This window comes from Podarcis gaigeae, assembly GCF_964106915.1.
Source record: "Podarcis gaigeae genome assembly, chromosome: 4".
Classification (NCBI taxonomy): Eukaryota; Metazoa; Chordata; class Lepidosauria; order Squamata; family Lacertidae; genus Podarcis; species Podarcis gaigeae.
The window spans coordinates 95,179,879-95,204,179 of record NC_139677.1 but is presented as its reverse complement, the minus strand read 5'-3'; the positions used below and the strand labels follow the sequence as shown (position 1 = coordinate 95,204,179).

The following is a 24,301-nucleotide window of genomic DNA, read 5'->3' as shown; positions in this document are numbered from 1 at the left end:
AAAACTGAGGGCTTCAAACCATCACACTCACATCTTATTCTGAAATGTCCAAGATCCAGAGCAGATGCAAAGCTAAGAAGCTTTGTAGGATAGCAAAGACTCAAATCGGTGCTTAAAAGGAGGAAGAGACTTACATACCAACACATGGACCGTTGGCCCATTGGATTGTTGTTGTTTTGTTAAGGTTTCTTTTTGTTAAGGTTTTGAAAAGGTTCTTAGAGAAGCTGAGATTTTGAGCAGGGAGAGAAAAGGGCGTGCAGACCATTAAAAGCAGTGGGGGGGGGGATGGTGTGGAGTAGAAACACTGAAGGGTGGGCGTCAAATCACCCTTTCCTGCAGCCATTTTTTATTTTATAAAGTTTTATGGCAATGGCTTCTTTTTTTAATATAACAAATTTAAGCAGATAAAATATTTGGACCTAAATCCAGCTACGCCCTTTAATTCACAAATGGGCTTTCTGATCCAGTGGAAGAGGAGATAAGGCATTTTTCACCTGTTCCCCCTGGAGCAAAAGGAAACCAGTTCCACTCTGTTGTGGGGGTGACATTTGTGGGGAGGGGTAATAGTGAGAATTGATAAGAACATGCCCCCCTTTTCTGTTAGTGAAGGCCTCTATTAGATCAAGGCCTCTGCCACAAGCATAAGGAATCCTTGATCAACATTTACTGAAACATGCATTTTCATTTTCTTGTGGTTCATGTTCTCTAAGAAGGAGTTACAAGAGCTGCTCTGGTTGAGAGAGTAAAATGCTTCCACATTCCTGACGCCATTTTTTCCACTCCCTCCCGACTCGTGTGGTTATTAGTGGCCTTGCCAGTACCTTTACCATCTATTCCTTTGCCTTTATCAGCTACTGCATGCACAGGCATAATGCTCATTACTATGCCACAAAGAGATCTTGTTTCTGCAGATCAAATGGCTGTTAAAAGTGTGATAGTAGGCCAATCCAAGACACGGGGGGAGCTGTGGTCGAAACCACAGAGCCTAGGGCTTGCCGATCAGAAGGCCGGCGGTTCAAATCCCCGTGACGGGGTGAGCTCCCGTTGCTTGGTCCCTGCTCCTGCCAACCTAGCAGCTTGAAAGCACATCAAAGTGCAAGTACATAAATAGGTACCGCTCTGGCGGGAAGGTAAACAGTGTTCCCATGCGCTGCTCTGGTTCGCCAGAAGCAGCCTAGTCATGCTGGCCACCGGAAGCTGTCTGCAGACAAACACCGGCTCCCTTGGGCTATAGAGCGAGATGAGCGCCGCAGCCCCAGAGTTGTCCACAACTGGACCTAACAGACGGGGGTATCTTTACCTTTAGGCCAATCTAATCCCCTGTCCCTTGTCATTTAGTAGGTAGCCACTGCTACAACCGCCCCAGTCAGACTCAGAAAGAGCCAAGCTCCGTGCAGCAAAGTTCTAGGCTATGGAGGATCAAAGTTAAATTGCTGCCCAGAAGGATCAGAGGAGCTAGAGGCAAATGCATTGCCCAAATCAGGCAAAGTCCAATGCAGCTATCAGCCAATGGGGACAGAAACTCGGGACTCTGGTATTCTGAGGAGCAAGTTAAAGTTGCATGAGGTCTGGTGGGTCAAGATTGGTCCTTGGAGTCAGATGACTGAATGTTTAGAAAGGTTGGTACTGCAGCCCCATGGCATCCATGAGGTTCAAAACTCTGCCTATGAGACTTCCTGAATAAACAGAGCATTGCTGATACAGGAGCCCAATGCTGGGAGTTCTAGTTCAAGCCCTTTCTGATCCCCCAGCACCTCCATTCCAGACACGATCACGTGGGCTGGAGCTTTCAAGGTGGCTTAGGGCGGCCTTTCCTCAATCTTGTGCCTGCCAGATATTGTTAGACTACAGCTCCCCTCATGGCTGGGGTTGATGGGAACTGCAGTCCAACAATATCTGGAAGTCACCAAGTTGAAGGGGGCTGGCATAGTTCTCTTGCATCCAAGGTTGGGAAACTACCAGTTTGGCAACGGTAAGCTCAGCTCCTCCACTGCTGGAAAGAGAAGCCCATCGTTTGGGCACGGCCAGAGTCTTGTGGTCCAGCCAGCTAATAACATAAGATAAGCCCTGCTGGATCAGACTGATCTAGTTCTGCATGCAAGTGTCTGACACTCACTTAAATCCCAAATGTTCAGAAATCTGCTTTATGGTAGCCAGTGTAAGAATTCTCAACATCTCCCCACAAGCTGGAAAGCAGCATGAAGGTGGCAACAGCCAGTGTGGTGTAGTGGTTAAGAGCGGTGGACTCATAATCTGGGGAACGGGGTTCGCGTCTCCGCTCCTCCACATGCAGCTGCTGGGTGACCTTGGGCCAGTCATACTTCTCTGAAGTCTCTCAGCCCCACTCACCTCACAGAGTGTTTGTTGTGGGGGAGGAAGGGAAAGGAGAATGTTAGCCGCTTTGAGACTCCTTAGGGTAGTGATAAAGCGGGATATCAAATCCAAATCCCTTCCTCAATAGAATATATGTCAGGATTTCAGGGTACCTCCTTCCCACCCATAACCCCCAATTTTGCCATTTTACCAGAGATTGGCTCCTTGCAGAATGTCAAGGATGGCACTTTCCCCTATAATCTTAATTAAGAAGCTAAATTTTGACAGGAAGTTTTTTTTGTGTGTGTGTCTTTAGCATCCATAATTACAGATGCTTGAGGCAGGTATAAACATCATGCCAATGCAGGAACAAAAAGAGAATTTCATCTAAGTATAAACTGGGAGCTTTCATCACAAGAAGGCATTAAATTTTTTTTATCAAACCATTGCATCTTAATTGAAATGATCATTTATTCATATGAATAATGCAACTGAATAATGAGGGATGGATCTGAACGTTTCTTAAAAATCTGCCTGAGGCAAAACTTTCTTATCTCCCCACAAATCATGAATAGCAGAGCTGTTGGGATGGATTAGCCAGCAAGCTAAATATGCTATAAAAGCAGCTCCCCAAACAATATGGGCTCTTTCCTTATTGCCAGAAATTGATAGGTTAGTAGGGAGAAATTACATTTTAGGTCATAGGTAGAGACTGGTGAATCTGTCAATTTCAGTCCCTCTCCATATCACATTTTTCCACTTTCAAGTTCAGTTCTCCTCACTAGTTTGTGAATTTTGTTTTTAAAAGCCTAATGAAATGAAAACTCTCTGTGTTTACATACATGTGTGTGTGTTTGAATCTTGATTCTGTCTTCCGTATTACTGTCGCTTCCAACTTTCTGTCATCTGCAAGTTTGATGAACATCCCTTGTACTGATATGTAATGGATATGTTTTTGTATTTTATATTTCTGTATATATTTAAAAACATTCCCGTGTAAAATACTCATGGGTTCTGTATATTAAGAAGAATACAAATTATATACAATATAATGGGGCAAATCTGCAGGACTGTACATACATTGGTGAAAATAACACCCAAAGAAAATTATATTGGAAGAAATTGTTTGCAAAAAAATAAAAAGTGTATTTGGGGCAAATTGCATGCAAAAATGTGTATGTTAAGAGAAATGCACATTCCGAAGAGGCTTAAAAATAAAATAAAAAGCAAACCAAGCATCTCAGAGTCATGGGTTCAAGGTTTATAAAATGATTGTTGTCAAAATGGAAGTTTGGCCAAGAACGGATTAATAAAGCCAGTGGGTTCTGCTAGTGACTGCCTTAATAGTTCCAGCAGAATTGCCTAGAATCTTCATTTTTGTTAGGGAGGTTCATCTCCGTAACTGATCTCCTGGATGGTTGGAGCATTCAGAATGGACCACAGGGTGAGCATGCAAGCTCTGCCTCTGTTCTTGCTCCTTTGAAAATGGTGAGGTTCCTAACCATCTGGGCATGTCCCACATATATTAGAACCCTGGTTCTGTAACATGCAGGGAGCTGCTAAGAGTCAAAGTTGCTCCCCGCTTTTCAAGCTCATTCTCTGTGAGTTGGAAGATGATTGGAACTTCAGTTGGAGGAGAAAGGGAAAAGCTGTTGCACTCAATGATTCCTGCATTGCAGGGGGTTGAAGTATGTGACCCTTGTGTTCCTTTCCAACTCTATGATTCTATGATCTGGAAATGTGATGAACTGAGCTTAAAATTTGAAAATGAGTAGGTGAGGGAAGCCAAAACTGACTGATTTGCCCATCCCAGACCAAGCTGAAACCCTAAGGCCAGACTGATTTCCTTCAGAAATCCATCCTTCTAGGCTGGCCTGAAAAGGCTTCAGCATGAAGAGTTCCTACAGGGCTTCACTCACCCTTGCTCCCTCTGTTTGAATCCAGTCCCAGTGGGCAGGAGAACAATAGTCTCCTCTTTTCCTCCTATTTTTAACCGTCAGAATAAGCCACTCTAATCCCCTTTTCTCCAGCCAAATATATACTCAATGGCAGCAGTCCTTTCAAATTTACCAGCGATAATTTATCAAGATGTTTACAAACCTGATTTAGTATCCACTCAACATAGCAGGGGAAAGCTTTCACTGCTGGGCTTTTATCAGCTAGTGGGTTTTTCTCCGACCCCTCCTTGGCTCCAGCTCAGAACTCAAGCGGATCTGAGTGCACTGCTTGTTTGTGACCAGCATTTCATCTCTTTCTCCTTAAGGCATTTGCAGCTAATGCACTAGTCAAAGCAGACATCTCATTTTTATCCATCACAGGGCAGTGATTGATACGTGCCATTTTTTTTCAAGAGATGTGCTGTAGTTAATTCCCCTTCTGCATCCATGCCCTCCAAGGCCTTGGATTTCTCTGATTTCTTGCAATTTATTTATATTGGCCTTGTCGTGTGTAGAAAAGGGCTGTGCTGAGACCTGATCTCACCACCATATTTTGTTTTGCTTCCTGCTCCCTCCCCCCTTCTACATGGAGTGTGAAAACTTATGGGAGATGGGAAACTAAGGGGCGGTTGTGTAAATGCTTCTGTTTACCTTATGGATGCAACATGGCAGCCAAGGGTGTCCCTTTAAAACAGGGATGAAACATTCCATTTGCACTTGCAAGAGGCTCATTGAAGACAGACTTCTAGGCTAGCAGGATAGTAACTTTGCAAGGGAAGAGGATGGGGAGACAGCCAGAACAATTTGCCCATGGCCCGTGACCTCATTTGCCACATCCCCAAAGACGGATTTAGGGGAGCCTGGTCAGTTCAGTTGCACCAGGTGCAGTGCACTGAAATCTGAGACATCAAGTCTGCCATTGGCTCCTGGCATCCCCATCAGATCTATTGAGCACAACTTGCCACTCACTGTGGTTTGCACATTTTTAATTTAAAATTATTATTTGTTCTAGGACAGTGGTTCTCAAACTTTTCTGGCCACCAGTCCCTTGGTTCCACCACGTCATCCCCAGTGCCTCTACCTAACCCTATAAAAAGCAATATTCAGAATAGTGGGTTTGCACGACCCACCAAGGAAGAGAAAAACACAATAAGATTCGAAGCAGTCTCCGTTAATTGCACCTTTAGTCAAAATCCAGTTTAAAACTATTTAGTTTAATTAATCCAACAAAACTTAGGAACGTGATCCAGTGATACCAACTTCTCAAGGCCTGATAGTTGCTTACATCTCCAATGCCCGCTGCCTCTTAGCGTGTGCCCCGGGCAATCCCAACCCAGGGAGCCGCTGTTTTAGGGTAAGATACAGGTAAAGGTAAAGGGACTCCTGACAGTTAAGTCCAGTCGCATACGCTCATTTGCTTTACAGGCCAAGGGAGCTGGCGTTTGACAGTTTTTCCAGGTCATGTGGCCAGCATGACTAAGCTGCTTCTGGCGCAATGGGACACTGACACAAGAGCAGCGCATGGAAACGCTGTTTACCTTCCCACCGGAGTGGTACCTATTAATCTACTTGCAATTTTTGGTGTGCTTTCAAACTGCTAGGTTGGCAGGAGCTGGGACTGAGAAACGGGAGCTCACCCTGTTGTGGGGATTCGAACCGCCAAGCTTCTGAGCCAAGAGGCTCAGTGGTTTAAACCACAGCACCACATGCATCCAGGGTAAGATATAACACTAAGCAAAACACACAGTGTTTCAAAAGATGCTCTCGTGCATTTGGTATTTGGCACTTCTAATTTGTCATTATCCAGGAAACTCGATCTCCTAAATTGGGGGTTGGGGAATCTGAAGCCTAGGTCATGCCCCTTCACCAGCCCTGCCTCATACTCTCCTCAAATGCTTTTGCCTGGCTGGTATGTGCCCCGGAAATATGATAATGTTCCTTGCCTGCCTGTGGGGTGGATGGAGAGACATGCATGCAGACCTGTATGTAGAGTGTGAGTAGAAATCACAGACTGTTGCCTGGCTGGAATGTAGCCTTCTCTACAATGGTAAGAGTTGCATCTGTTTTACCACCCATTTATGCCTCAGGCCCCGCCCACCACTGAGATGTGGGTGATGGGAAAAAGGTACCCCACCTCCTTCCTTCCCCCACAATTAACCTTCTAGTCATTACAGTTTTGTCCACATTCTTAAATGCCCTCATCTGCCATCTCTCTCTGTCATAACTAGCATAAAGGTAAAGGTAAAGGGACCCCTGACCATTAGGTCCAGTCGTGACCGACTCTGGGGTTGCAGTGCTCATCTCGCTTTATTGGCCGAGGGAGCTGGTGTACAGCTTCCGGGTCATGTGGCCAGCATGACTAAGCTGCTTCTGGCGAACCAGAGCAGTGCATGGAAATGCCGTTTACCTTCCTGCCAGAGTGGTACCTATTTATCTACTTGCACTTTGACGTGCTTTCGAACTGCTAGGTTGGCAGGAGCAGGGACTGAGCAACGGGAGCTCACCCCGTCATGGGGATTTGAACCGCCGACCTTCTGATCGGCAAGTCCTAGGCTCTGTGGTTTAACCCACAGCGCCACCTGTGTCCCTTCGTAACTAGCATAGGTGGGGGCATTGTGCCAGGATGATGTTCACTTCTGAGTCGTTCAGTGGCAATCATTGTGACAAATGGTATAGACACACAGGTTTATCACAGTCCTGTGACATATGGTATAAACACACAGATTTTTCACAAAGCACCATTTAAAGTTTTGGAGTTGAAGGAAGAGAGGAGAGAAGTTGAAACAGTTGCTAGAGAGAGGCAGAAAAAGCTGCAATTTAGCTGGGGGTTTTTATGGTGGAGGCGGGCAAAAGGTAGGCTGGGGTCTACTGGTAGATCACTGAATGATTTGCAGTAGATCAACAAGGATTTTGTCTCCCACCTGCTTGACACTTAAAACAGGGTTGAGTTTCCTCTTTTCTAAATTAGGCTGCTGAGATGAAGAAAGCTTGAAGTGAAAACCAGGAGCGGATTTTTGTGTGACAGGACTGGGAGCTCAGTGTTGGTACTGAAAGCAAACTGAGCAGAGAGAATGCTCTCCTCCCACCATAGGCTACAATTGGAGGATCTCAGGGTTCTGTTAAAAGAAACCTGCAAGCCTGAAGTCTGCCCACCTTTGTATAATGGCATTCTCTTCCCCTGCAGCCCCAGACAGCCATTTACACAACAGCAAACCCATCAGCACTTTGCGTTGTGAACTAAGGCCACACCCACGCAATACAGTTAAAGCAGTATCATACCATTTCAACAGTCGTGGAGAATCCTTAGGATTGCAGGGTGTTTTTGTATGTGTGCTGACCTCACAGAGCTACAGTTCCCAGGATTCTCCATGACTGTTGAAGGCGGTAGAATAAGGGAGTCCCAGCATATCAGCCAGCACTCTGGATAAGAAACAACAAGCCAGTCTGCATTCCAAAATCGCAAACCAAATTAAGCAACTCTGACCCCCCACTCCAATTAGTAACAGACTTTAAATTTGCAGAAGGGAAACAATTTGAACATAAAACATTTCTCTTTCTTTAAAATAAAGGGTCTTCATCCTTATTTCATAGAGAACAAAACAAATTAGCTAATAAGAGCTGAAGTACCCATGCAACTTTACAAATTTAGAGAATCTCATCCTAATAATAATAATAATATCAATGAAATGAGAAAATTCAATTAAATCTTTTCAACTTACGTAGGGAATAGTGTCTAAAGTATCTGTGTTGACGATGATTGGGGCAGGGCTGGCCTGTGTGAGAAGAAGGAGAAGAAATTAAATTAATTATACTTAATAATTCAAGGCAAAACGTGTTTCAAAAGGGTTTAAAATGTGGCCTGGATCACAGTCAGCAAGGGCGGGGGGGAAAGCAAGGCATAACAAATTGATAACATTTTCATTTCATACATGCACAGAGTTCAAAATACCCCGACATTTTAGTTCCTGAAATATAATTAAACAACAGGCAAAAGTTTTCACTGTTTTGTTTTTATGCTGGTTTTAACATATGCATTATTTATCGCTGTAAATCACTTTGGGTTATTGCTGCAACAAAAAGCAATCGATAAGTTTGATGGTGGTGGTGATAATGTCCAATGTGGTCCCAAGTAACATGCTCCATCAGCGCAAGGACTTCCACTTGCACAACATAACTTTCCCTTTCCCTCTTCCCTTTGCCCAACCCTGAGATCTGTTCTGGGTTTGCCTCAAAACTCTAGAGCAGATTTGGGGGGTTAGGTGTGGGGTACACATGGGAAGAAAGGGGGCAGTTCAACTGCACAAACAGAAATCCTTGCATTGACAGAATGCATTAGATGGAGATGACCCAATGAAGCTACACATCACCCAAATTGCATGCTGTCTCATTTAGATCAACCTTAGGAAATCTGCTAGGTCCAGTTTCCAGCGCTCTCTTATCTGCAGCCTTCCTTTTTCATTCTATTTATTTACATCTTCCGCTCTGCTGCCCTCCTTTTGGCTCTCATTTCCTTCTGCCCCTGGTCCTCACCCATGCTATAAGCATTTGTTTTCATATTATTTTAACCCAACATCTTGCACACCACCCCCATAACCTGACTAAAGACCCCCTTTCCTCCAGGCAGATCTTTTCCCTCTCTCCGATTTAATACGAAGCAAATGCTTCCAGCTGGGATGTTTTACTACCCTGCAGATAGGACAGCTGACAGTTGCGGTGACAGATTGGAATCCTGATAGATAGATGGAGCCCTACCGCTGGGACAAAACTAGTGCAGGCAGTCTTTTAAAAAGTGGGAGACAAATAGTTTTTGGCTTGCTTTCTGCAAAAGGGGGGGGAGGGCTGGTGGGGGTGGGGGATGAAAACTATAGCGAATATTGCAAATGCAAGCAAACAACCTGACCACCGCTATTCATCTATGTCAGCTCTGAATGGCAGATGCAAATATAAACAGCGACTTTTCATATATAAATATATTTTTTAAAAGGTCTGTACAATAACTCTCTCTCTCTCTCTCTCTCTCTCTCTCTCTGTGTGTGTGTGTGTGTGTGTGTGTGTGTGAACCCTTCTCACATGCATTCTAAAAAGAAAAAGGGGAGAAAACCCCCCATTGATTTATAGCTGCATGCAATGTACCATTCATAATAGGTGCAAAGTACGTGTGTTTTGTCCTCTGATGCCAGTTCCCTATGTACAAAATGTATCTTAGCCCTCTGGACACGCATCAGATATATCAGCTTCTACAATAGGGGCATGAATGACCACAGGCAGACAGTTTTGGACCCATCATAGATGACATAAAAACAAAGAGCATGTATATGTTCTTTTTGTTAATATACCAGAGGGGTGGCGGCGAGAAGCAAATAGTCCCCTTTGGCTGCCAAGAATAACAGTTCAAAATGCCTGTGTTGCATTTAGGAACAACACAGAGGTTGCCTTATGCCAGAATCAGTCTGATTCTCTATCTAGCCCAATTTTGTAAGAACACGAGAGGAGCTTTGTTGGACCAGGCCAGGTCTACCTGGTCCAGGTTCCTGTCACCACAGTGGCCAACCAGCTGCTTGTGGGAAGCCTACAAGCAAGACCCGAGCAGAAGAGCACTCTGTTTCAACGTCTATTGATCCCTGTGCCACCACTTTATTTCTCGCTGCCACCACCCAGGCCCTACCTGGTACAATACTGAGTCCAGTCAGGGTTAAATTGGAACATAAACGTCTGTTTATTTACTGCAGTTTAACAAGCGTGTGGTTTCATAAATGGTATTGGTCAATTACAATCATAGGGTGCCTATCCAGACCTATAACTTCCGCTACCTGCTCTCCCTCACTAAACCACCTCTCAGATATTTACTTGTCTTCCTAGCTCCTAACTGTTCCTGACTCAGCTTATTTCATGGCACTAACTCAACCTACCCACAGACTCTATCCCAATTCACTCCCACTCCAACCAACCACCCAACGAACTCCTCCCTTCACCCCTCCCACAGCTGGTTTTATAGTCCCTCTGATTCCACCCCCAGGTTCTGATTGGATAACTTGTTTAACTATTTCACCTCCAGCACTCTCATATGTTAACATCACAGTGGCTCCCAGCAACTGATTTTCAGAAGCATACAGCCTCTGACCAGTGGACAGAGCATCTTTGGTCCCCATCAGCTGTTGCCCAATAGCAGCCTTCACATCAGGCTGCAGTAGAGTAGGGAAGAGAAGAGAGGCAAGGTCACTTAATTGGCACAGTTAAGCAGCCAGCACCTTTGGGCACCTTTCCCCCCGCTTGAACCTTCCCACCCCATCTTGTCATTAGAATGACTTGTAACTGAGACCTACTACCTGAGTTTTCTTATTTCTTTCTCCTCTCCAATCCATTTTTTTTCTTATGCTACATTTTTTCTTAGATTGGAAGCCTGAAGGCAGGGGCTATCTTTTTTAAAAGTGCTTTGTCAACTTTTCTGGGAGCCTCCCTTGGCCAAAGAGCAGGATACATATTCTTTAAATAAAAATCTGCAGAGTCACAGGCCACGATCCTTCCACCGCCTGAGACCTGAAGCTTTTTGGTAGGATTGAACAACTTGGGTGTTGCTGCAACATTAAACTGCAGATAACAGACTTGGATAACAGCCAAGAACTTGACTGGACTCAGGGGAAGGTGCTGGTAAAAAGACAGTTGGAAAAATATATATACACAAATAAAGCTGTATTCAACGGACAAAAGGATATATGAGGTCTGATATGATTGAGAATCGTACAACCAGGGATGGAGAATTTCAAAGCGTTAAAACTGAGATATGGAAATAACGAGGAGGGGCAAGACTGAGATGTGGAGATATGCTTCAGAGGTCCAGACTATGGGGCTCCTCGAAAAATCAACAATTATAATTTGGATTATAATTTGGATTATAATTTGGTCTTTTTTATTTAAGTTTTTCATTTTAATTGGATTATGATTTTTTACAGTGGTACCTCTGGATGCAAATGGGATCCGTTCCGGAGCCTCGTTTGCATCCTGAAGTGAACGCAACCCGCGTCCGCATGTCTGCGCATGCGCAGGTCGTGATTCACCAATTACACACATGCGCATGACGTCATTTTGAGTGTCTGTGCATGCGCGAGTGGCGAAACCCAGAAACAACGCGCTCCATTACTTCTAGGTCACCGTGGATCGCAACCCAAAAATATTCATCCTGAAGCTAATTCAACCCGAGGTATTGGAAAGTGAATAAAAATGATTTTTTAAAAAATGAACATGGGACCTTCTGCACTGAAAGATGGTCTCTCTCCCACCTTAGCTCCAAGACACTTTTCCTCACAGTGCAGGTGAGGGCATTGGTGGCCGGTGCCAATTGGGACCGATAGGATAGAAGGTATGGAGCCCAACACTAGGTGGAACCAGAGGCCAATGGCAGGAAGGTCCAAGTAATTCTAGTTTTGTCTTCATCCTTCTGCCTGCTGAGTTCTACATGGGCAACACTGACACTAAAGGAGAGGAAGTACAGGCTGTCAAAGGCACTAGCTGAGGGTAGACTGGAGTTGATGGGGCAGTTCCATACTAGTCTTCGTGAACTAAGCTGTACTGGGTGGGGTTCAGCTCTCCTCACACATGAGTCCCTTTGGATAAAAAAAAGGAAAACACTTACATTTCATGGATGGAAAAGGCAGGTGAAAAACAAATGTGTTTGCCCCCATTATGTCTAATTTGGCACTAACTTACAGCAGCTAAGCCCAATTACTGAAAGAATGTCACAAACTCTGTTTGAATCAAAGATTATCACAACGTAGCCCAGGCAAAGCCTTCAAGGGCAATATTATTGTTTCAGTCCCTTTGGAATAGGCAACTTGTGGCTTCCCTGCTTTTTAACTTTCATTCTGCATGTTTACATTATCTCTGCCCCCTTGCATTTTTAAAGAACAAATCAATGAATTGCATATTACCCAGCAATAATGGAACTGGGGAACAGTTCCACACACACAAAAAGACTGTAATTATCAAGCAGATTTGTCCCTTTCCTGACATTTCTTGGTGGCAGCTTGAAATTAGCAGTGATTCATATACATGATAGAGAAGCAAGCTTGAATCTGATCCACCAAAGGACGGCATAAATGTCAAACGAGAGCCACTGCAGATTGTGAACAAATGTGTCATGTACCTAGAATTTCAATTTGCAAAACATAATCTATTTTATTGAGTTTTTAGTGCTCATCCCTGCTGGATGGAGACACTTTGCATTAAGTGAGTCTGCACAGAAACTGAGCCAACATTCAATATTGCTGGGGTATTAGGAGAAAAGAAATTAACATTAAATTGGTGAGTATCATAATGGCTTGTATAACATGCTCATGTTTAGAATACTGTCTGCGAGAGGTCCCTATGTCCCTTCACCTGTTGTTGAGCTCCAAGTCCCATCAGTCCCAGCCAACAGAGCCATTGGTCAGGGATGATGGGAGTTGTGGTCTAACAACATCTAGAGTTATAGTAAAAGGTCTGTATAGTTAAAGCTATGGTTTTCCCAGTAGTGATGTATGGAAGTGAGAGCTGGACCATAAAGAAGGCTGATCGCTGAAGAATTGAAGCTTTTGAATTATGGTGCTGGAGGAGACTCTTGAGAGTCCCTTGGACTGCAAGAAGATCAAACCTATCCATTCTGAAGGAAATCAGCCCTGAGTGCTCACTGGAAGGACAGATCCTGAAGCTGAAGCTCTGATACTTTGGCCACCTCATGAGAAGAGAAGACTCCCTGGAAAAGACCCTGATGTTGGGAAAGATGGAGGGCACAAGGAGAAGGGGATGACAGAGGACGAGATGGTTGGACAGTGTTCTTGAAGCTACCAACATGAGTTTGACCAAACTGCGGGAGGCAGTGGAAGACAGGAGTGCCTGGCGTGCTCTGGTCCATGGGGTCACGAAGAGTCGGACACGACTAAACGACTAAACAACAACAACAACATCTAGCGGGCCACAGCATAGGTTCCTTGCTTCTGCTGTATGTAGTAGAAACGGCTTGAACTAACTATGGCTCTGCTACTGAAATTTGACTTAGTATGGTATAGTGGTTAGAGGAGGCTTTCTCAACCTCGGCCCTCCAGATGTTTTGAGACTACAATTTCCAGCATCCCTGACCACTGGTCCTGCTAGCTGGGGATCATGGGAGTTGTAGGCCAAAAACATCTGGAGGGCTGAGGTTCAGGAAGGCTGGGTTAGAGTGTCAGGCCAGGAACTTGAGAGACCAGGGTTCAAATCCCCACTTGGCCAGGAAGCTCACTTGGGCGACCTTGGGCCAGTCCCTGCCTCTCAACCTAACCTCTATCACAGGATTGTTGTGAGGATTAAATGAGAAGGGAGAGAACTATGGATGCTTCCCTGAGTTCCCTGGAGAAAAACATGGGATAAAAATGCAATACAGTGGTACCTCGGATTACATACGCTTTAGGTTACAGACTCCGCTAACCCAGAAATAGTACCTCAGGTTAAGAACTTTGCTTCAGGATGAGAACAGAAATCGTGCTCCGGCGGCACAGCAGCAGCGGGAAGCCCACTTAGCTAAAGTGGTGTTTCAGGTTAAGAACAGTTTCAGGTTAAGAACGGACCTCCGGAACGAATTAAGTACTTAACCCGAGGTACCACTGTACATAAACAGCTCGGCAGACCTGAGCTTTCTCACACTGACAGAACGTATGTGTTCTGCACATCACATCTCCTGCACAAGGTAGAGTCATGCGTGTAGCCCACACACCTCATGTGCAACATGCGAAACTGCAAACATGTGAGAGAAGAGTTTGCATGCACATGAATGAGCATCACTCCTGCAGCACGCAACATACAGACCCTTCACAACTGGGCAAAGTACAAACTGCCCCATAGTTACCCGTACTGAGGACCAAACCACCAAGGAAGCTTGGTGGTGTCACGCATCGTGGCATATTGTTCTAGAAATCACACACAACATTGTATTCTGCAAGCAATGGAAAACAAGGACTTGCTTCCTCCCCGCCTCCCACAAGAAGTCTACACAAAATCTAGGTTTACTGCATATTTTTGACCCTAAAATGTGCTTCTTGAGAAATTGGCTTCATTCCCCAAAATGAAAGCTGATTGGAGATTGATCCTACATTGTCCCACAATGTGTCCATTTGAAAACAGGCTCAAGCAGTTGAGGCAATTCACACCTGCCCAATGACATTGTGGGTGGGTGTATGCCAAGAGAACTCTCCCCAGGGTGAAAAAGGCACTGATAATCTAATCAAGCAGTGGGTTTTCCAATCCATATCAAGTCACCACATCTCCCCTTGTGGACAGAAGGATCTAGAATCAATCTAGATTGAAAGGAACCTATTGAGGATGAGCACAGACTATTCCACAGTGAGAAAAACTACATTTTGTGTGTGTGTGCTACAAATGGGTTAGTGTGTACACAAAGAATTCCAGTATTCAGGAAATAATTATTTCCAACCCAAATAATTAAAAATTGATTTTTCATTCGTTTGCAAGTGCTTTTTTAAAAAGACGTTCAGTCTGATGTAGCACATATTTCAGCCTAGCTGTCTAAAATTATCAGGAACGTTATCGCTTCTGACATAAATCCATTATTGAAGTGATCAATTTGTAATGTTCTTGCACTCTGTTCAACATTTTGTTTTACTCTTCAGACCTTTCATGATTTGTTATGGCAATAAAATGATGCGTTATTTAGAACAATCGAGCTGATGAATGCACAGCAACGGAAGAATACTTAAATCATGTTAAAGCCTCAATCCCTAACATGCTCTGAGCATTTTCTAACAACAGCCACCGCCACCGAGGAATCGCAGCAATTTACTTCTCAACATTTTAAAGCCAAGTGTTTGAAAATGGTTATAAATATTGTGACGTTCCTGATTAGAAGCAAAGAAAAAATATTTTGGCACACACCATCCCTCCTATGCAGAAAGCTCATGGCACTGAGTGAACAGCAGGAGATATCTGTACCAGTGACCAGTTTCACCACCTCCATTCCATGGCAAGTCCTGATCTGGTCATATGGGGATGTGGTTATGGGGTGCATACCAGGCATTTGAAAGATGTGCACTGGGTGAAAGGCAAACTGGATAATTTTATTTGCAGCACAGAGCTATGGGGCCCTACTTGTCAGTGCACAACCTGTCAGTTTCAGTTTTTCATTCTTTACTCCATATTTCTGCAGCAAATGGCAATTTTCAAACAAACAAATCTTCATGAACATGCCTCTGCGTTGTAGTGTAAATTTCTCCTAATAGTCACAATGTTTCCTGATATACAAACATTCTTGCAACCAATTTCCCCAACACGATGCATTTTTGTACGCAGTTTTCACGAATATACGCATTTTAATGCACACTCTAGCATAATGCACAGACAATTGAATCTCAGGTTTTGGAAAGCTGTGGATTTTGACGGATTGCTGTGTTTCGCATTATGTATTGTTTCAAGAAATGTGAATTAGGCGGGTTTGCATTAAAATGCAAAGAAAACAGAATCTCTCCCCCCCCCCATCTCTAGTAGTGAAGACCTTTTTGTTGTCTTCAGAGTGCCTCTACAGAGGCAGGCAGAAAAAAAGGAAGCAGTTCTGTCATCACACACACACATACACACACCCCGCCTGGAAAAAATTTACCAAAACAAAGTCTCTGGGAGAGAAGGCAAACCTTTCACCTCAATTCCCTCTCCTTTGATGGAAAAGAACTGTAGCTCCATGGAAGATAATCCAACTTCCATGAAGAAGGTTCTTGGTTCAATCCCCAGCATCTTCAGGTAGGGCTTGCTTGACACCCTGGAGGGCTGCTGCCAGTCAGAATAGACAATATTTGGCTAGATGGACCAATGGTCTGACTTAGTATAAGTCAGCTTCTTATATTCCTGTGTGATTCCCCAGGGCTGAGGAGAGTCACTGGGCTGGACTTGTCACCTGCATATTTTCCATCTTCTCTTGTGACAAGCCCTGTTCCTTTCTCTTTCAGTCTCACCTTATTGTCCCTCTTTGCCCTTTCTCCAGCTGATTCTCTCTGCCTCCCTCTCTTGCTTCCAAGAGGATACTGGGTTTTATTCTTGGAGCTGGAGACTCCTACCCTCCTTGACCAGAAGGCTGGACGGGTCTTTATTACCTGCTGTCATTCAGCAGCTCTGCCTTTTCACCATCTACAGTCATTTCTGGATTGACATACCGTATTTTTCGCCCGAGCTTCCCCCTCCCCCAGCTCCCAGAATGGGACCCAGAGCAATGCCAAAGCTGCGTGCAGCTTTGGCATCGCTCTAGGAGCTTGCGGGGCTGGAGGAGGGGGAAGCCCTCCGCCAGCCTTCGAACCAAGTCGGAGGACAGCGGGAAAAGCGCGCTGCACCTCTCCCACTGTCCCCCGAGTTTGCGGGGCTGGCGACGGGGAGGAGCAGGCTTCTTCCCCCCCCCCCACCAGCCTTCTAACCAAGTCGGGGGACAGTGGGAAAGGCGTGCTGCGCCTCCCGCTGTCCCCCAAGTTTGTGGGGCTGCTGGTGGGGCTCTCCAGGCTTCAGCGAAAGCCTGCACTCGCCCCATAGGACACACACACATTTCCCCTTCATTTTTGGAGGGGGAAAAGTGCATCCTATAGGGCGAAAAATACGGTAGCTTGGCCACTGTAGTCCTGGCACTGGTAACTATAAGACTGGATTATTGCAGTGTGCTCCATGCAGGGCTCCCACTGGGCTTTGTTCAGAACCTGCAACTGGTGATAAAGGCAGCAAGAAGGTTGCTGAGTGGGGCATCCTGGCAACACTATATAATAGCTGCCAAGGGACCTGCACTGGCTGCTAATATGTTAGTGGGCACTAGTCAAGGTTTTGCATTTAAAGTCCTAAACAACTTGGGATTAGGTTTCGTAGAGGACCACCTAACCCCATCTCACTCTGTTTGAGAACTGTGCTCTTCGGAAACGCACATGGTTTGAACTAGCAACAGAGTTTTTAGTGTTGCAGTTTCAGCCTTCTGGAATTAGTTGCCGGCTGAAATTAAAGTGCTTACAATGTTGATATTCAGGCAGAGATTGAAGACATTTTTTGTTTAAGAAGGCTTTCCCTGAAGTGTGACCCAGTCATTTTACAGACTATTAACGGGACAATTGTGGAAATGGTCTTATTGCTTTTGATTGACCGAGTCTGTAATCGTTTTATCTTGTTTTGTGTTACTGAACATCTCTTTGGGAGATTCTGGCTGTGAAACAGTTCATAAAAGAAATTGCAGTGCAGTTGAAGAAGCTTTCTTCTGCTTCTTCTTATTCTCTTGCCAGCCAGGATGGTTTCTTAAAAGGCAAATTTCACCCTTTCTGTCTGATGGCCTTGGCTGTGTCACATGATCAGAGCTCGTTGCTGGTTGACTCCTGTGGCACAAATTCTGCATCTCAGATGAGAATCCCTCAGAGCACTCCCATCTTTGCCAACGCCTTCTGTCAGGAGTTTGGGTATAACCTTTGACGCCTCCCTTTCTATGGAGGTGCAGGTTGCAACTGCGGCAAAGGTGGCATTTTTCCACCTGCGCTGTGCTAAACAGCTGCTAAACACCTTTCTTGCCCTGATCTCGCCACAGTGATCCATGCGGCAGTCACCTCCAGGCTCGATTATTGTAACTCGCTCTACGCGGGGCTGTCACTCCAATGGGGCACCCATCCACCCCACGCAAATTACAAATGCAAATGGTTGCAAAGGGCTGCACAGTTGCAGCAAAGGGTTAAACTCTTCTTACTCCTCTGCCCCCACAAGGCCTGATCCAGATCAACCCCCCACACTTGCAATTTGCACTGGGGAAAAGGAACTCCCATTGGCGCGAGAGTCACCGACCAACCAACCACCTCCTCTGCTAAGGGTATATCATTACCTATTTACATATGTGTGTGTGTGTGTATATATATATGTGTGTGTGTGTGTGTGTGTGTGTGTGTGTGTGTGTGTGTGAAAATAGGTAATATATATATATATATATATTGCTGCTAGAAGCTAATCCTGCAAGGAAGCCAGTAATTAGCCCCAGCCCTACAGCAGGGCATCAATTACTCATGTTCAGTTTTGACATATCCACAACTTCACACCTATCCATAAGATATTCTGTGTGAATTCCACGTGGGCTAAAAGACACAAAGCCTCTTTTCAGGAGACATCTGAATGAAGGGAGATGGTGGGAGGAGGAGGAGGGTGGGTTCTTACATTCCCTTCCTTGTGTTTGAAGAGAGAATAGAGGCCCCATACATCTGTGCTGGGTTTTTCTTTCTTTTTCATTTTGGTAGGCTGAAGCAAAGAAATACGAAATATCAATACAGGCTTGCGGAACCAAAGGCTGTGTCCCCCTTATGGGCAACTTTCTGGGGCTGCAGGTTAGTGGTGGGTTGGTCAAGAGTTATCTCTTATACCTTTGCCCAGGAGGCTAGCCATGAAAAAGTCAGAAGTTTCCACACGCACATTTCTTAATCTAAATATGCTTTAGTCACTATTCTCGCTTTACTGGCCGAGGGAGCCAGCGTACAGCTTCCGGGTCATGTGGCCAGCATGACTAAGCCACTTTTGGCGAACCACAGCAGCACACAGAAACGCCGTTTACCTTCCCGCCGGAGTGGTACCTATTTATCTACTTGCACTTTGACGTGCTTTCGAACTGCTAGGTTGGCAGGAGCAGGGACCGAGCAACAGGAGCTCACCCCATCGTGGGGTTCCGAACCACCGACCTTCTGATTGGCAAGTCCTAGGCTCTGTGGTTTAACCCACAGCGCCACCCGCGTCCCAGTAGGCTTGTCTAAACAAAACAAAACAAATATGTTCTAAGCAGGTGCTGAAATGAGTACAGCATAGGGTATCTCAACAACACTCAGCACCTTAAACAGAATAAAGTTCCCAGGATTCTTTGGGAGTGGTTGGGAAGCCATGACTGTTTAAACTGGCATGGTACTGATTAGCTGGGTCACGAAACACTGGAGCAGAGCCAGTGTGGGATTATCTGGACAGAAGGGGTGTGGTCTAGGGAGGAGACATGACTTAGGGAGTGTTCCGAGGGCCAGAAAGAGGGGAATGCAGGGCCACATTTGTTTCCTAGTCCTGAGATCAGCCAAATTCTGTGTTAATAGATTTCCATTCTAAAAGGCTGGGGAAAACAAGAATAAAATTGTAAGAAGCCAAAGGGCAAAACAAGATGTTAAGCTGATGTAAAATACTGAAGATGTTGAGATTTACGTCGGGAAATACCTGGCTTTAATTCCACTTCTTCCATGCACTCAGTGTGTCCCCTCCACTTCTTTAAAAGCATTTATAAATTACTTACTATTTCAAAAATCTCAAAGCAATGTGCACTAGGTTCAATATGAAGGCAATATCCATTAAAACAAAAATGCATCCTAAAATCAATAAAGCAGTATAAAAAACCTGAGAGCATATAAAAGCAAATAAAACACATTCAGAGAATTCATTCACATAAGAGATGTTCTAATCTTATGGGTTGGGGGAAGCCTGGGGAAAAGGACAAGTTTTTACAAGATATCTGAAGCAACTGGTGGCCAAGGTCAAAACATTCCAGGAACAAAGGACACGACATAGGCATGATCCTTCCTAGATGCACCTGCAACATGGGAATAATTGCACCGGCCTATCTTACAGGGTTGTTATAGAATCATAGAATAATAGAATTGGAAGGGACCCTGAGGGTCATCTCGTCCAACCCCCTGCAATGCAGGAATCTCAACTAAAGCATCCATGACAGATGGCCATCCAACCTCTGCTTAAAAACCCCCAAGGAAGGAGATTCCACGTGACCTTCCGTTCCACTGTCAAACAGGTCTATTAGAAAGTTCTTACTGATGTTAAGTAGGAATCTCCTTTCTTGTAACTTGGTTTGGGTCCCAGCCTCCAGAGCTGGAGAAAGCAAACTCACTCCATCTTCCATGTGACAGCCCTTGAGATATTTGAAGATGGCTATTGAATTTCCTTTCAGTCTCCTCTTCTCCAGGTTAAACAAACCCAACTCCCTCAACCGCTCGTCATAAGGCTCTATATTATATTGTCTTGTATGTGAAGTGAGAGCTGGACCATAAAGAAGGTTGATCGCCGAAGAATGGATGCTTTTGAATTGTGGTGCTAGAGGAGACTCTTGAGAGTCCCATGGACTGCAAGAAGATCAAGCCTATCCATTCTGAAGGAAATCAGCCCTGAGTGCTCACTGGAAGGACAGATCCTGAAGCTGAAGCTCCGATACTTTAGCCACCTCATGAGAAGAGAAGACTCCCTGGAAAAGACCCTGATGTTGGGAAAGATGGAGGGTACAAGGAGAAGGGGATGACAGAGGATGAGATGGTTGGACAGTGTTCTTGAAGCTACCAGCATGAGTTTGACCAAACTGCGGGAGGCAGTGGAAGACAGAAGTGCCTGGCATGCTCTGGTCCATGGGGTCACGAAGAGTCGGTCACGACTAAACGACTAAACAACAAACAATGTGAAGATATGTGCATGTATCAGGCTGTTGTACTGGTGGTGGTTTGGCTGAAAGGGGGTGGATGGAGATGCCTGCTATATGAGTTTGGGTGTGGATAGAAAAAAAACAGGAGTTGGTTGATGAAGGGTATTTTTAAAAAGATACCAAAGTTAATCATTGGTTCTACCACTCCCTCCCCCACCCTCAAACCGCCCCCCCCCAAAAAAAAAAATTGGTTGGAAGGCAGGATGGTATAATTTCATGGTTATGGGTCCTTGGTGTATAAACAGAAATGACAAGATATTTGTAGTGCACCTGTACCCATAAAACGTTATTGCTCTGATGCAAACAGAACTGTGGGTTTTATGAAGCAAAGAGATTAGAGTAACATGGAAAGATATGATCGTTTCAGCAATATGAATCAAAAGGTGTCAATATTGCTATGAATCAGAGCTCTCTGGGAGATTTCCCTTGCTTGCAGATCTATCTGTTCTCAGAGAATATTCTACTGGGGAAAAGCTTCACAATACTAAAGAGGAGAAATGACCATCTCAGAAAAGGATATATAATCTAGAGAGGATATATGGTATAATCTTAAAAGATATATAATCTTAAAAGATATATAATCCAGCTCAGCTATAAGAGCTGGATGCAAACAGAGGTGGGTACTAAGACGTCCCTGAGTCAACATATCAGAACATGTAGGATATAGTTCTTGAAACTGAGTAAGGTAAAAACTGAAGGACTGGAAATATTTTGTCTCAGTTGTTCATTACGGACTTTCCTCTGTTCCTCCAATCCCTTCCCATTAGTTTATTTCTTCAGCTACTTCTTTCTTCAGCATTTTCAGCATCATCAGAATTCTCCCCTAAGCCTTTCATGCAGCCATCTAATTAAAAGAGAAAACTTGTGTGTTACCATGCAGACCACACTTGAACCCATTTCCCTTCCAAATCACGCTCGCTCTGCTTCATGTATCTTTAAGATAGCAAAACCCATGATCCATTGTGAAGGAGGAGGAGAGAAGATGGAGAGCGACAAAATATGGATGGAAGCATCTGATGCCTTCAATAAAAAGCAGGCTATTGGCAATATTAATTACTGTCCCACCTTGGTTAGTTATTCTTTGTTTTATGCTGCAAACTGCCTTGCAAATAAACACTGAAAATTGGTACAGCAATGCCTAACATTCAAACATTGGAACGTATGATGCTACAGACTTAATGGACAGAAATTCAACCTGAAATTCAGTCTGGTGCAATGGAAGGCAGGATCCCACCTGCTGGCATTTGCAAGCTATCAATTAGTCTCTCCATTGCGTTCCCCAATCAGTTCACAAACCAGTCATTCTCGAATCAACTCCTGGGCCCTTTCCTCCATCCTTTTCTTGTATGATGTAATTTCGGTCCTTCTTTGAAGGAATCAGCTGCTATCTCCGTAACGCAACAAGTATCCTATTTGCACACACACTACTTTCCCCTCTGCACAAGAGATCCCCATTCTCGTGTGTTCCAAAAGTGGTTTGCTTCGAGACGCAAGGATAATATATTCATAGAATCACAAACTAAAGTTGGAAGGGAACCAGGGGGTCATCTGGTCGAACCCCCTGCAATGTAGGGGATCCCTGCAATACATTCCTAAGATCCAGTATGAAACCTTCAGCAAAAGCCCTATTTGGGTTTTTAGACTCAATTATTTCAAATATCCCCTGTCCCCCAATGTATTTATTCATGATTAGTAACAAGCAAGCTCCAATGAACTAGGCTGCAAGACCCTCATAAACCCAAAAGCAAAAGCCATTCAAAGCAACCCAACACAAGTTTAAAGATTTAGCAGTAATGGTAATCAATCAATAGCCTTGGCTCAATCTTTTTCTTGTTGTTGCTTTTTTTTTTAAGCCACTCAGTGATGCTAGGAGAACGTGAGACAGTTACACGGTTTCTTTTATACCTCCGCATATCCCCGGGGCAAATGCAGGAAAGACCCTGCATCAGAAGTAGTTCAATATTGACAATATCTGGAATTTGGTTTACACTCATTTCAGCCATGGGTTCCTTAATGGGGGAAATGTAGTTGTCATCCTGTGTAGTGGAATGTATTAAGAACTGTGTTTATCCAGATTAAAGCATCAAATTGATTTAGAGTCATCTAGGGCTAACACTTTGCAAATTAGTTTAAGTCGCTGCTACTTTCTGCCAAAAAAAGATGAGATGGGGAGAGGGAAAAGGAACATTTTGTTTACACCAGCAGATTTCTGTAGCAATCATCCCTCGCAATGGGACACAGATTAATGACTAGTCACTCAATTTATTTCCATGTTGTGGGAATTTCCAATGATGAAAGCAGTGAGATCAGAACGAGAGAATTTGATGCTCTTCAGTTTTGGCCTCACTTCTTCTCCTAGTCCTCAGAGTGCTTAGATCCACAATTCTACTTGTCCCGTGCCTTGAAAGCATGGGTCCAAGTGGTTTTCTGCTTTTCACATGCTTTCTAGGATCCTTTGCGCCACTACTTCCCCCCAGAATACCAACTCTTTAGCACTAAATTGGAGCAAACATCAATCTGGAGAAAACCCAATTGACATTTGATTCAATGGTAAATAGCAAGTTTTCCCGGGGGGGAAATGGCGCAACAAGCAGAAGTGTGGCTGAGGCCTTAGAAACACCTAGCTAGAGGCTTCGTTCTCCCACTATGTTGCTTCTGAAAGATGCAGCCAAAGTGGTCTTTTGGTATTCCTGTGGAAAGAGCTCATCTGATTTCTTTTCCTAAACAAAGGCAAAGTATTTCGGCCTTTGCCACATGACTGCAAGGTGAGCAACTGTCTCTTTGTGAGCATTGTCTGTTTCATCACATTTAATTAAATTAGTTTGCTCTGATGCCTTCGATATCAGTTATGGAGGTGGCTGAGCTTTTCACTTTTGTTTTCTTTGTAAGTTTGCTTTGATGCATTTGATATCAACTATGGATATGACTGAGCTTTAGAGTTACGTATTAGTATGCTTTGCAAGGACCCACATAGACTACTCTTGATTCAGAATCGAAGATACCATTATTGGATTCCATTCCCTTTCTTCCAGTTTTCCATCCTCTCCCACTTCTGCAGTTGATCGGTATTCTGTGCCTACTGAGAATGCTCAGTCCCCATTGGGCTGTTTTTGATTATTTCTGGATTGGGTCCCCCCCCCTTTATTATATTTTAAAGTACTGCAAACCTTTGGGCTTTATGAAGCCTACAATTATCTTCCACCTTTGCATGGCTAGTGCTGTCTTGGTTAGGACTGGCCACCGCTAGCCTATGGGTTCTGACTCTAGTTGAATATAAACAGCACTGCACATATTCCACACAATCAACTTCCAGCCTGCTAGCTGCATATTGCAGTAGTCAGTATATGGAGCCAGTGAACTGGCCAAAAGTATGAAACTCCCTGAGAAACAATTACACGTATAATTGGCATAGCGCTGCATGTTCCAAAAGTGGGCATTTGGTCTTACTATCAGGCTTCGGCAAAAATCAGATTCCAGGCAATCAGATTCTGGGGCCCTGGAGGGAACTGGGTGGCCGTCCAGTTGAGCTAGACCCAGCTATCTGGCCCAATACAGAGAATCCCAGAGCATCAGTCCAAGAGCAGAT

General features: G+C 44.4%; 1 protein-coding gene across 32 annotated transcripts in view; it reads right to left on the bottom strand.

The window, feature by feature from the left end:
• DLG2 (discs large MAGUK scaffold protein 2) overlaps nucleotides 1-24,301 on the bottom strand; it is a 902,142-nt gene that overhangs the window by 270,059 nt on the left and 607,782 nt on the right. For 31 of the 32 annotated variants that reach the window (XM_083736268.1, XM_083736240.1, XM_083736269.1 and 28 more), the window contains one exon: nucleotides 7,970-8,023. In XM_083736268.1, the coding sequence (XP_083592394.1) occupies nucleotides 7,970-8,023 (54 nt within the window). Of the gene's footprint in view, nucleotides 1-7,529; nucleotides 7,549-7,969; nucleotides 8,024-24,301 lie in introns of those variants that run through there. The other variant, XM_083736264.1, reaches the window with a different exon arrangement.